A 14,519-nucleotide genomic window follows, 5' to 3' on the forward strand; every position below is an offset into this window, starting at 1 on the left:
ACATTTAATGACAGGCTTGTGAGATTTCAACAAGGCAACATTTCTGGTCCTCTGTCCTTGTCGTGCACATTTGCCACAGCTCATTTGAGAGTATGAAGGAATGAGCCTCCTTGGCATGGCTCTCTCATTTTTCTTTTCAATGTGAAAAACTGTTGCTGATTTTTAAAGCGTGCTAGTATCTCCAAGCATGTATTCTGGCCCTCCTAAAGAGAGCTAAGAACAGTAGTTTGCCTCATTAGCGCCCTTTGTACTCGGCAAACCGAAGCGGGCAGATGCTGGCTAATAAGCCCACAGTCAGGATAATGCTCCTGTTCAGACTCACTGGTCATATTTTTGAGAACTGTATATTCAGGCAGGCCTGCTGGCCTCTAAGATGAAAACATCACCCACGTCCTGCCAACTGGCGGGCACGTGGCGCCTCTGGAGGCTTCAGTAGACAGATGGAAATGGCGGCAGCGCAGCATTTTAAGGCTGCTCTTCCAAGAACTAGCTTGGTGACCCTGAGAAGGTCACATAAAGTGCTCCTCTACCTCCTGTGTCCTCATGACGGAGATGGTGATGATCTGGACTGGAAATATGTCATGGAGAAAGACATGCTAAAACACCGAGTATCTGAGTCGGTACAAAAGTAGGTACAAAAGCTGAGGAAGTACTGGGAGGTAACACTCAATTAGTTTCCTTTGCTTACTGAAAATATTGCAAACACTAGGCTTCGGAGTATTAAACTCCACGTTGCTACATATCTGCTAGTATGTATTTCGGAAATAATCTAAATTCTCTGGATCTTTGAAATGACTCCTCTTATCAGTAATGCACAAATAATGTTTAAGGTAGATATGAAGCTTGATGGGACTAATAGTGAAAATTAATACCTGGTCTTTTTTACTTGTATAGATTAAAACACAAATTTGATAGTGATTGAAAGGTAGAAGAACTATGAAGGCAAAATAAATATAAAGAAATAGGTAGGTAATGCAGCACCAACAAAACAACACTGTAAAAAAATAATCTACTTGTACATGTTTACTTTGTAAAAGACTTGCAAGTCAGCGGTGAGGGTCCCTTAGCATTTCCCGATGCACAGAATTATGTCTGGCAGAGTCAGTGCCCAGAGAATAAAGGAATGATTCTCCTGGCCTAGAGTTGGTTTGGTGGAAATTATTGTTTCTTTGGTGTAAGTCACATGCTCATTGTTTTGTTGTGTGCCTTGCTTTGTTTTTCTGCCTTTTCATGAAGAATTCAAATATACGCTCACCCCTCTAACGTCTGCTTCTTCTTCGGGCAGCACTTTGACATGCCTCATGACATTACTGCCTCTGAAGACGGGACTGTGTATGTCGGAGACGCTCACACCAACACCGTGTGGAAGTTCACTTCGACTGAAAGTATGGTTTTTACAGTATTTTTGTCCACATTTTTCCTTAGTTTTATTGCTTAAAAATGTGAAAAAAAATTGCATCTCCTTCTCTTTTTATTGATAGGAGTGGGAAATCAAAGGTATAATTGACAGTTGTTAAAAGACCTGTTTGGTATTAATTTGAGAGATTAAATTAATCTTCAAGAGTGGAGAGAAGCATCTTTTTTTTCCTGGCTGTTATCCCCTTGTTTCCACAGATATTCCACAGGAAATTCTTGACTCCTGCAGTAATGTCTGCTACAGTGAAAGCCAGTGTTAACTCCGGTTTAGTTCCAGAGAAGGAGATGGCTTTGGCAAAGCAGGGGGCTGACTGGTTTCCACAGAGGCATCACTTCCCGTGTTGCTCTTCGGCTCTCAGCAGCTGCTGAGCATCTAGGAATGCCGGCTTCTGTGTCAGACACACGTCATCCCGCACAGGGAGCACTCTGCATTTTCCCTTTAGGCTTCAGCCTGCTCAAAATACTAAACTGCTCTTTTCATGTCACTCGAAAGTATGTGTGGGGACAGAAGAGTGTCTCTGTCGGGATCAAGCCAGCTAGTTTGGGGATATTCAAATTGCAATTTGGACATTACTTCTAATTCTTAAAAAGTATGCTAACCTAGCCTCTAATGTCATGCTAAAAATGTAAGGTTTCTAAATTGAAGAGCACTGAATGCTTAGTAGGTCACAAACCTCAATGTCCAGAGATGCTTTTAAAATATGGCAGGGTCCATAGGAGAAAATCGAGTTAAAGAAAAGAGTTGAGGATGATAAATTTGAGCTGCAACAGGCCCTTTTAGATGGAGAAATAATAAGGACATGGAGACTTGATGAAGGTAAGAAATATTAATTATAACCAGGAAAAATGCAAATTACAAGGAAAAAATATAAATTATAACAAAAATAAAATCAAGAATTCAAGAACTTTAATCAGATACCATACAAGAGCCCAAGTAAATATGATAACTGCTGTCTTCAGAATTGTCCTTTGAGCAACTTTTGCTGTTTTGTAATAAGGACCCAGTTAGAGTTGAGTGCACAGAAGTGCCCATGGACTGCTCTACTCCGGCAGTGGCTTTACATGCCCGCTTGCAAGAGTGGCTTTCCCACAAAGAGGATCAGAAGCTGTGGGCAGACAAGAGAGCAAAGAGAGATGGATAATTCCCAACTGGATGACTAAACCCAGGCTTTTCACAATAAAAAAATGAATAAATACATTTAAAGATGGAAAAGATTTCAGAAATCTAGCCAATATCTTCATTTTGAGGATAGGAATATGATACTTGAACTCATTAAGATTCCAGGCTAAGGCTCTTTATACCACCCAAGGGGTCGGTATTCAACAGAGATCGATATCTGAGTCACCTGGGGAGGATTTTTAAATACACAAGGCCAGACCCCACTCAGTCTCTATAGAAAGAAGAGGAATGATAATATGTGTATTTTGGAAAGGCTTCCCGAGTGGATTTGATAGAGCCCCTGATTGAGAAGCATTGCAATATAGCATTCAGCTTCAAAATAGAAAAGCCCTCTGCATAGTCCAGAAAGCAACCAAATAATAAATCTGGAAAATGGTACCTTTGGAACAGTAAGACTGCCATCAGAGGCTTAACAAGTGTCTCATGTATTTGCATTCTAGTATTTAACTAATCGGATCCATTTATGTCAGCTATAAAACTGGTACTTGAGCATGGCAGAACTAGTAATTAGTCTAAGATGTCCCCATGAAAGCAGAACTACTTGATACTTCAGAAATAATACAGTGTTATGAACTCCACAAGAAAAAGCTCATTCTAAATATGAAGACCTTTGAAATATTATTTCAGCTTTCCCTAGGATATTTTATTCAAGATTCATGGACCTGGCACCTAATTAGTGCTTTGTATTAAATTATTTTCTAATATTGTAATGCGTTTGATAAATTAAGGAAATATTTTGTACTGAGTAACGTTAGTATCAAAATTAAGTTTTCAAATGTTCTTTTTTGGGGATTCTGATTTTCTCTCTCCCTGTTGTGCTATATTACAGAAATGGAACATCGATCAGTTAAAAAGGCTGGCATTGAGGTCCAGGAAATCAAAGGTTGGTCAGATTCCTCTTATCACTGTGAAACCCAAGGCTATTTGTGTTGAGTTCTTTTATGGCTCTTGACTGCACTTAAAAAATTATCAAGCTAAAAATATAATATAATCTGGTAAATTATCCGTAACTTCTGCTATGTACTGAGCCTTTTAAACCTGCATGTTGCCACTGCTTTTTCTGATAAATGGAGTAGTAATAATGAGCTCAGATTTACTGATTTCAAATGATTGAGAATGTAAGAAATCTATAACGAGTGGGCCAGAGACATTCAGAGAGGAAAAAACGTCAGTCAATCACTTTGGGAAGTACGTTAACCCCAGACAAGCAGAAAAATACCATCGAGCATACTGGAAAAGGCCTTTCCTAATGGTCTCTAATCTAAAGGAGTGAAAAATATCTTCTTTTGTTTGTGAGGAAGATCAGCCCTGAGCTAACATCCACGCTAATCCTCCTCTTATTGCTGAGGAAGACTGGCTCAGAGCTAACATCTATTGCCAATCCTCCTCCTTTTTTTCCCCAAAGCCCCAGAAGATAGTTGTATGTCACATTTGCACATCCTTCTAGTTGCTGTATGTGGGATGCGGCCTCAGCATGGCCAGAGAAGCAGTGCGTTGGTGCGCACCCGGGATCCGAACCGGGGCTGCCAGTAGCGGAGCACGCACACTTAACCGCTAAGCCACGGGGCCGGCCCTGAAAACTATCTTTGATGAGTAAATACTATAGGTGCCTGAAAAAATTAGCTGCTCCTTAAGCTCCCGTCTTAGTACCATTCAGCCCCCATCATTTACTGAGGGCCATCTATGTGTAAGGCACTATAGCGTGTTTAAGGGAAGTAAACTGCCTGACTTCAGGAGACTTACAGCCTGTAAGGAGTGTGTGTGTGTGGGGGGGTGTATACATAGATATACATATATAGAAATAAATATATCGCTGGTATATATTATAGGAATGGGGAAATGTGTTCGCTACTGGTAAGTAGCCACTGGGTTCATTTGGAATCTCAGTCAAATTATTTTCTCCCTCTCCTAGGATCAGTTTGTATTTGCATATTTTCTATATCTGCAGACAGATTTTCTACTATCTGCAGAACTATTTCTACTATTTTCTATTATCTGACATGGTCATATATAGTTAACAACTCACTAGAGGTGCCCCTAACGTTTAAGTAGCAAAGTGATTCCATTATTAGTTGCTTTACAAATGATTCGCCTAGATATTCAGACTTAACCCTAGGCTTACTTGTTTTCCTTTCTCATGAAAGCAGGTGGAAAAAGATGAAAAGAAGCAAGAATCAAGAGGGAGTTTAGGGATTTTATGTAGGCAGATAAGAAAAAATAGCCGGCTCAAGGTTGAAAGGGGTAAGAAAGTATTATAAAGTAAATAAATAGCAATTGTTTGGCATTTGTAGAGATTTTACCCAGGTGACACTACAAGTGGCATTCATAGCACACTCATATATTGAAGAAGGTTCCTGATCCCCTATTTTTCTATCACTGTTATATATAGAATTATTGGTAAGTTCTGTTTGTCCTGGAATGAAGATGTTGGGAAAGATATTATTATTAATAATGGCTGTCACTTATGGAGCACAAAAAATAGCTATACAAAAATTATCATATTTAATACTTACACCAACTATGTGATAATTACCATTATCCCCATGTTACATATGAGGAAACTGAGGATCAGAATTACTACTAAGATAGTAGTACATTTACCACAGCTTCTCATTCCATTCTCAGTCCAATTCATTCACCACAGATTCTCCCGAGAACTACAGGTTGGAAGTGGTTATAATTGACTCTGAAACCTCTGGGATTTCAAAGTGGCTACAAACCATTTCTGTTTAAGTAGATCCCACCAAAAGATTCTAGACTGTGCTGGTTGGCCTGTTGAGAACATCCCAACCCATCCCAACCCTCCCCCACTGACCTCGTCTTCGCTGGCCAGTGAAGATGAACGAGCTTTCCTATAGGGCATTTCCTTTCTCCTCAGGGCACACCACTGAGTCCATTTGGTCAGAAAACCTCCCAGCCTTGTGGCAGAGCCCAGCAGTTCAAATAGTAAATTTTATTGAAATGTCTTGTCATGACAGTCCCTTTTTAATAGTTAGGAATACCCAAACTCAAATGAAGTTGTTCTGTTTCTCTTTAACCCTGTATGACTCTCATTAATCCTTTTTTTTTTTGACAATTTTCTTTTTTTGTGTGTGTGTGTGTGAGGAAGATCAGCCCTGTGCTAACATCTGCCAATCCTCCTCTTTTTTATTTTGCTGACGAAGACTGGCCCTGGGCTAACATCCATGTCCATTCTTCCTCCACTTCATATGGGACGCTGCCACAGCATGGCATGCCAAGCAGTGCATCGGTCTGCACCCAGGATCTGAACCGGCGAACCCTGGGCCACCGCAGCAGAGCACATGCACTTAACCGCTTGCACCACCAGGCTGGCCCCTACGATTATTTTCTTATTACAAAAAGGAATATAAATAATGCTGGATCTCCAAGAGTTTATCTTTTATCAAAATCTGGAAGCTTAATTTAAACCACCACTTACCAAAAAAAGGGGAGAAACACCATCCCAGATTTAACAGCCCTATAGATACATGTTAATTGTAAATTTCTAATTCGAGTAACCAGTGATGACGCTCATCCCCACTGTGAATGGTCACATGACTGATCAGTAATAACAGTTTCAGACCAGTGTTGTGTTCTCAGGGGGCTGCAGGGCTAAGAGAATTTGTGACAAGAAACTTAGGAAAGGGATTTAAATTTTCAAATAAAGTTACCAGGCATAAAACAGATATGCCAATATCCCACCAAAAGCATAGCCTTCATCCTTCCCTCACCCCTTACAATAAAAGATGATGATGGCGAATCAGTCTCAAGAAAATAAAAAGAAACTCTCTAGTACAGTTAGTTAGCATCTTGGGCCTTATGGAAAACAACACAGTGTAGGGGAAGAACATTGCATTAAAAAAAAAAAAAGTAATCTCATTGGTGCTATATGCACTTTTCATGTCTTCTAAAATGTTACCTGCTAGTAGCCATCTAAAACCTTCAGCCTTCAGGTCTGTCTGTGATGAACTGGGTAATAATCGCTGTGTTGCTGTTAAAAATGTCTCTCCTCTCCTGTCCTGGTAATTCCAATTCCAAGTGGTCTCTGGGCTTCTCTCTTTCTGTCAAGGGGAGAGAGACTTGTACAAATTTGTATGTGTGAGCTCACACAGGAGTGCACCTAGCCTCGCTCTTGAAATGCATTGCTTTAAGGAAGAAGGAGGAAAACTTCTTACACATCAGCTTTTCAAAATTATGTTTATTGCTAAGTATCTGTAAAGATCAGAAGAGCTTGTTTGAAGCATTTTTGTTCTAGATGGAATACATCTGGCATCTTATATGATAGACGAATGTCATATGAGGTACCCCCTATCTTCCAGAATTCTCAGGTCCTGGCTAATCTTAGAGCTTCTTCACTCCTTCATCAGCGATGCTCCAAATTATTGGGGTTTTTAATTAAAGAATTTAGAATAAAGAATAAAAGTGGCAGAATTTGGATTATTCTTTATGCTTTGAATGGATTTCTTAGAATCTTAAGGGCTAACTATTTTTTAGGCTTTTTATTCCACTTATAAAGGCTCCTGAGAAGAGCAGCAATTTTTTTTTTAGACTGGGAAATTTAAAATTTTTATCCTCTTTCTTTAAAATGCAGAGCATCTTTTAGAATCTAAACATACTTCAGCTGGTTCCAAAGTCAGGATGAGTAAGTATTTTTAGTAGATGACACACAGAATACCAGAAGGGGTGTGGAAATCAAGAATTTCTGAAGTGCATTGTGTGTATCTCAGCAAGTTCGTTACCTCATTCTCAGCGCACTTTCTATGAATGCTAAACTGATTCTTTTAGTCTATCACCTACTTCATAGTTCTTCTTTCCTTTTAATGGAGCCCAATCCTAGCTCTGTCTTGTGAAAGAAACTAGATATGAGCTGGTACGGCCATTGTCTTAGATGCAGGGAAACCCACTAAATCACAGGTAGAAAATACTATGCAGTTACTCTGGTTATAGTCGCCTTCAAATAGAAACAAACCCTTCTTCCAAGGCAACAGGTTCTTGACCACCAGTCTACATCTCTGGCCTATATTTTTTTAATCCTATCATCTATTTATGGTTATTTTCCCACTTAAATACAGGACAATTTGTATACCTTTTATACAGTAATGAAGAAAAAGACAAAACAGTTACTTGTTGGGAAGACTAAGATCACACTTATATTCCTCTTGGAAACTGAGACTTAGAAAGGTTAAATTTGAACCATATACATCTCCGAACCAATTCCTTGTCTTCTCTCCCGCTGAAGTTTCAAGAGCCACTCTAGTGGGCAAAAGAAGCGAAATAATGCTCTCCCCTTAACCATAGTCCAGGGAAGGAAATGAGGACCATGAGGCCATCTGTAAATGGTGATAACAGTGCCTACTTAAAGGCTTGGTGTGATGATTAAATGAGAACAATGCCTGAAACAGTGTAAGTGCTCAGTAGCTATAACTGAGACGGTGAAGGAGGCTGGCTCAGAACGTTGAAGCAAAGAGCTGGGCCCTGCCATTTGTGTGTATCATAAATCATGTTTACAGTGTCTTAAGTAATTTGAGAAATGCCTCCTTGGAGAAGTGTCCAGCAAGCTACTAAGCTGCTGGACATTAACCAAAGATTTTCCTGATGATGTTAAACCACCTATGCCTGCCATTTAATCAAAATTTCCATGAGGCCATATAATGCCCTCTGCATCATAGGGCAGAAGGGCACGCCAAGAAATTGCAGTTCCAGAAACCTTGTGAGTCTTTTGGCAAATGTGGTTGTAACTTCTAGCCTTTGCATACTAGGGTTTTTGTACAAACACACATATGTGCTTTTGGGAGACGAGAGTGTCTCAAAGCTCAACCTCATCTTCAAGTCAGTAGTTATTAAGGTCTCTGCAGCAGCTTATATCATTTTATTGCATCGGTTTCCCAAAGAGTACTTCAGGCCAGATATCTGCCTGGTACCTGCCATTCTCAGAATAGTTTTATAGTTATTTTTATCAACAAGCAAAGGATATACAGTGCATCCGTGTGCTCTTACATTTGCTGGGAACTGTAGAAGCGAGCCTGAAAAGGACACAGTTCTTTTTTCCAGTTTGCAATCCTAGAATTAATGTGTGCAACTATGCGTATGATATACTGATAATTCATTGAACATGAAAGAGATTCATAAACTAAAGATACAAGGAAGCAGATACTTATTAAGCACCTTCTTTATGATAACATTTACACTCAGTAGTTTTATGAAGGAGGCATTATCATCACAGTTTCACAGATGAGGTTACTAAAACCCAAATCATTTAAGTAACTTGCCCAAAGTTACACAGGTAGTTATATAGGAGAACTGGGATTGGAGCCCAGATTCATTTGACTCCAGTGTGCACACAAATTCTGTCCCCTACACCTTGCTGCCTGTTAAATAAAAAAATACAAAAAGAGGATATATTTTTTGTGGAATTATCACTAAGTACAGAATAAAGCATAGAACTAAAGAAAACCAATTGAAAGGTGAAAAACCATTCAGTAGAAATTACTAATCACAATTCCTGCTGCCAGCTTGGTAGATCCAAATATTGAAACATGAACCTCACGTGCATAGAACTCAGCAAGTTCTTTGGGAGCAGTTGTTGATCTGACTGGGAAGGGGTGGGTGGGGGTCTTGAAGTCTTTGAGTCAGTTGAATATTGTGAACTCTTCTTTCCCTGAAGAATCCGAGGCAGTTGTTGAAACCAAAATGGAGAACAAACCCGCCTCCTCAGAATTGCAGAAGATGCAAGAGAAACAGAAACTGATCAAAGAGCCGGGCTCAGGAGTGCCCATTGTTCTCATTACAACCCTTCTGGTTATTCCGGTGGTTGTCCTGCTGGCCATTGCCATATTTATTCGATGGAAAAAATCAAGGGCCTTTGGAGGCAAGTAAAATGAGCCCCTTGAACTTGGAACCTACCTTTGAAAGAGTGTTTGGCTTTATTATCCTCAAAGTTCGGTTGTGATTTTTTTTCAGTGTTTTTTTTTAAGTGCTCTCTACCTTTTTTGACGTTATTGTCTATGTTCCAGATACTGTCTGTAGTTAGCATCACAGTAGAAAATATATCTGCAGTCTCAGAAATTTGGATAGTTAGATTAAAATATAACCTTTAATATTGCCTTTTAGCAATCGACTTAAGCCCAATTAATATCTCCCTATGAAACTATGTAGATAAGTAGAGTCAGTAGAAATTAGCTGAAGGGTCAGGAAGGCAGAGATCCCTGCTGTTAGAACAAGGCTCAGTCCTCAAAATAGCTAGCTCAGTTATTTGGGAGTTGTATCTTGGCCCCTCGTCCTGGCTCTAGCTCCTAGCTACATGACCTTGGGCAAGTTACTTAATGTCTCTAAGCTACAGTTTCCTCATCTATACAGTGGGGATAAAATACTCACAAGCTTGTGTGAAGATTAAATGAAATAATGTACATAAGGCATTTATCATAGTACCCGGCCCTAGTAAGTGCTCAGTTAATACCACCAATGATTATGAGGAATAATCATTGGTAGTAAAGTAATAAAAGTCATAAGAAGACATAAAAGATACATGTCTTAAACCTTGGCTTTCTCAGGAAAACCAACTATTCTATAACAAACTATTTGGTAGTTTTTAAATAGTCATAATTTGGGCCATCAGCCTCCCCTAACCAAACAAGGCAGAGTCCAATACTGGAGTCAGTATTTTAGCAAATCATTATTATAGTATAGAACCCAGGAGCTGAGTTCCTTTCAGGACATCCAAATAAATAAACAAATAATCCTACCCATGATTCTCACATCTCAGGAGCTGTCCCTTGGCTGGGTCCCCAGGTCCTAAGGCAAGAGTCTATAGCTGCGTCTGGGAAGGAATCCATGGACCAGGATAGGAGGTAGCATTTGATCAAGAAACAGCATCTGATCCTATTTCAGGCCAAGGCGGCCATGGCAGGGATTCAGTGCCCATGGCAAAGCCCTGACACAGAAACAAAAACCAGAGGATTCCATTTACTAAGTTGTGAAAGGGAGTTTTTCTAGGACTTTCTTTTGTTTTTCATTTGCAATCAATAAAGCTCTGCAAAAATACAATTAACTCTTCCCAAAAAAGACTTCTGTTAAGCCCCTCTGATGGGTATGGAACTGTGGTAAGCAGGAGCAAAGATAAATAAACGTGGTCACTGTCTTCATGGAGTTAGATGAAAGCTTCAAAAGAACAAGAATTTTGTATGTTTACTTGTTTACTAATGTATACTTAGCACAAATAGTAGTTCCTGGCACTAGGGGTTCAATAAATAGTTGTTGCAAGAATGACTGAATCATTAAATGGAGCTCACAGAATAGATGACACATAAAAAAGACATGACACATAAAAGTAATAATCGAGAATGAAAAGTGCAGTAATAAATACACAGAATCTCAGGAACATGTGCAGCCTCGGGGGAGGTAGCAGGAATGTTGGTAATCAGCCCACACTGGAAGGAGTTGTGGCTGGGGAGTCAAGCAGTGGCTAGGCTGCTTGGTCTCTGCTGTTTGCTGTTAAGCATATGTGACATGGCCCTGTTACAGAATGCTGAGTCTACAGGAGCGTGTTGGGAAGGCAGAGACCTAGGTCAAACCATATGAAATTGCCATTATTCAATCATGTTTTATTTAGAAAAATTGCAGTTTTATATGGTTCAATCTGTACAGTTTAATTCTAAAAGTAGATCAGCTTCTCACATTTTTTCAACATTTGTTCTTGATAGACCTTATCCAATCTGTGAAGGTTTTTAGTAACCCTCATAAAGGACCTTCCATTTATTCAGCACATACTTAATGCATGTCAGCTCCACATCAGACACTGTGCTAGGCACAGGGGATGCAAAGCCAAGAGGACTGTCCTGCATCCTTGTAGAGCTTACAGTCTAATTTGTTGGCTTTCTGACAGTCTTTTCAGATTCTTGTTCCCTGCTTGCCTGTTTCTCCCCACACACACCCTTCTGCCTTCCCTCTGTCATCTGCCTGCTAGCTTTCTCCAGGATGCTGCCTCCACTCCTGGTTAGAGATTTTTAGGAGAACCCTGAGCCTTGCTTCCCTTAAGGAATGTTGGAAGCCAGGGCAAAGGGTGCAGAGAGATACACAGCAAGGGGAAAAATGAAGTCTGTTGGGAGTTCTGCCTCCCCATAAGGAAAGAAAGTCAATTTTTCATGGAGATGGGCGGCCCCATAGGAGCATTTGGGTCACCTTGTATGATTGAAAATACTCAAGGGTTCAAAGTCCTTTGCCTTCACTCAAGTCTTATATAAAGGGGAGATAATGTACATGGATCCCATCCCAAGCTTTCTCAAGCAGGACATGCACTGTTCTTAACAGAAAAACTAAAGCCTAAGACAAATATTCCTAATATTTGTAATAACCAAAGCTTCTAAATTTTTACAAATTATTGACAACTTAATTTTGTCCTAATAGAAATAACTAATATTTATTGAGCATTTACTCTGTACGTACCAGGCACTGTTCTGAGCATGTCATATGCAGTATCCCATCTAAACCTTATAGATAGGTAGGGATTGTCATGGATTCCTCTTCTCTCAGAGGAGAAAACTGAGGCTCAGAGAAGTAATTTCTGGAGATTGCACAGCCTGTAAGAGACACAGGCAGGAGTAAAAGCCAGATCTGGCCCTCAGAGACATCACAATAATATATTGCCTTTTTTTTCTTAGAATTGCATACAGACAAGAACCAGGCCTTATTAATCATTTATGAATTCCTGATTTTGTATTGAAAGTTGAGCCCATGGATTGAGGAGGGTGATTGGGACTCATTTTGAAATGTGCCATCTTTTTCTAGCAGATTCTGAACACAAACTCGAGGCAAGTTCAGGAAGAGTACTGGGAAGACTTAGAGGTATGCCCATGACCTTTTAGAATCCTTCACATTCGGTTCAAAGTCAACAAGCTCATGTCTTTTAAAGAGCGAGGAGATATTTCTCATTTTCTCTCTGAAAATTAAACTCCTTTTGTGCAGAGTAGCATCCCCCCAGTGTTAAGTACAGAATGCAAACCATAAACTAAACTGAAGTGTGTGGCTATGGTGGCAAATTTCGCAGTTTCATTTTTCCCATCTTGCCATTCTACATTATCTAATTCTCTTCGCCTGCCTTTTATCTGGCTTCATTTGTCTTCAGTAAATTTTCTGTCACTCCTGTCAGCATGTCAGTGCTTGTCATAGTGAATATGACCTTTTCATAAAGTCATTGAAATGAAGAGCTTCTCGAGGGATGACAATGCCAGAGAGCCTGGAAAAAGCAGGAGGTGAAAAGTGAATCTGAAATAATCCTGTGGGAACACATAATCCTGGGGAGCTTTGTTTTTTCCCTTATTTATCTTACCAAGTCTGTGGAGTAGTATCTTTCTGACTCTGTAGGATAAGTCTCTCTGTATGTCACTCTTTTTATTATTATTAATATCTACCCTTTCCCGTCTCCAACTTCCAACTTTGTTTACCATTTTAAGAATTTACAAGGAAACTGAGAATCATTTGTGCAAACTTGACCTCAATTCTATGTCATTGTTTACTTTCTTCAGGAAAAGGAAGTGGAGGCTTAAACCTCGGAAATTTCTTTGCAAGCCGTAAAGGCTACAGTCGAAAAGGGTTTGACCGGCTTAGCACGGAGGGGAGTGACCAAGAGAAAGATGAGGATGACGGAAGTGAATCCGAAGAGGAGTATTCGGCACCTCTGCCCGCGCCTGCACCTTCCTCCTCCTGAAAACCGGCTTTGATTTAGGTTGATGAGATTTACCAAGAATGCCAGATTCCTTTCCCTTTAGCACGTTTAGAGTTTTGTGTATTTAATTGTAAACTGTACTAGTCTATGTGGGACTGTACACATTTTATTTACTTCGTTTTGGTTTAGTTGGCTTCTGTTTCTAGTTGAGGAGTTTCCTAAAAGTTCATAACAGTGCCATTGTCTTTATATGAACATAGACTAGAGAAACAGTCCTCTTCTTCCATCACGCTACTAATTCAATGATGGAAGCTTTGCTCATTTACATTTTGAGACTTTTCTGTAGATGTAAATAGCCCCCTTCTCTGCTTGGACACAGTATTTTCCCAGTAGCACTTCCATTGCCAGTGTCTTTCTTTGGTGCCTTTCCTGTTCAGCATTCTCAGCCTGTGGCAGTAAAGAGAAACTTTGTGCTACACGACGACAAAGCTGCTAAATCTCCTTCTATTTTTTTAAAATCACTAACATTATATTGCAACAAGGGAAAGAAAAAAGTCTCTATTTAAATTCTTTTTTTTCAGTTTTCTTCTTCAGTTGGTGTGTTTTGGGATGTCTTATTTTTAGATGGTTACACTGTTAGAACACTATTTTCAGAATCTGAATGTAATTTGTGTAATAAAGTGTTTTCAGAGCATTAGCTGTCAGAGTGTATTTTGCCAATTTTTGCATATATGCAGGGTTTTGTATACAACTTTTGTAATAATTACATAAACCACAGATATAGTGAAACGTACTCAATGTCTTCAACCAAAAGAAATATGTTGTATTGTATTAAAATTAAGAAGATATTTTGTTATGTAGCTGATATAAATTAAAAACCAGCCTAAGAGTTTACATACATGTGTAAAATCAGGCTCTCTTTTACAATTCAAAGAGGGTTTTTGCCTGTATATCAATCAGAAGATAAATACTTTAATAAAAGGTGATCATAGCTAAGAGGAAACCTGTGTCTCAAATTACATATGCAAATGAATTCATCAGTGTAGGTTACTACTGATAGTTTTCTTTTTAAAAAATAATTTCACTCAAATTCCCGTGTATTCATAGGAATATTTATCTCTTAAAGTGACTACAAATTACTTTTAAAACAGCTTGTTCATAATCCATCAATGCAATTTAGTAAGAACCTGATGATTTTCCTTTTTGTAATAATCAGACTCTAGAACCCTTTCTTCAAAATGCCTACTTGCAATTCAGGCATCT

At 39.3% G+C, this 14,519-nt stretch overlaps 1 protein-coding gene across 13 annotated transcripts in view; it reads left to right on the forward strand.

Moving 5' to 3' along the window:
- PAM (peptidylglycine alpha-amidating monooxygenase) overlaps positions 1-13,953 on the forward strand; it is a 281,033-nt gene extending 267,080 nt beyond the window's left edge. For 3 of the 13 annotated variants that reach the window (XM_058536239.1, XM_058536308.1, XM_058536796.1), the window contains 5 exons: positions 1,286-1,385; positions 3,426-3,479; positions 9,261-9,464; positions 12,380-12,436; positions 13,117-13,953. In XM_058536239.1, coding sequence (XP_058392222.1) covers positions 1,286-1,385; positions 3,426-3,479; positions 9,261-9,464; positions 12,380-12,436; positions 13,117-13,298 — 597 coding nt within the window. In that variant the 3' untranslated portion in view covers positions 13,299-13,953. The remainder of the gene's footprint in view (positions 1-1,285; positions 1,386-3,425; positions 3,480-9,260; positions 9,465-12,379; positions 12,437-13,116) is intronic. The other 10 variants (XM_058536392.1, XM_058536871.1, XM_058536463.1 and 7 more) reach the window with 5 other exon arrangements.
- The last annotated feature ends 566 nt before the right edge of the window (positions 13,954-14,519 follow it).

This window comes from Diceros bicornis, chromosome 1 (assembly GCF_020826845.1).
Source record: "Diceros bicornis minor isolate mBicDic1 chromosome 1, mDicBic1.mat.cur, whole genome shotgun sequence".
Taxonomy (NCBI): domain Eukaryota; kingdom Metazoa; phylum Chordata; class Mammalia; order Perissodactyla; family Rhinocerotidae; genus Diceros; species Diceros bicornis.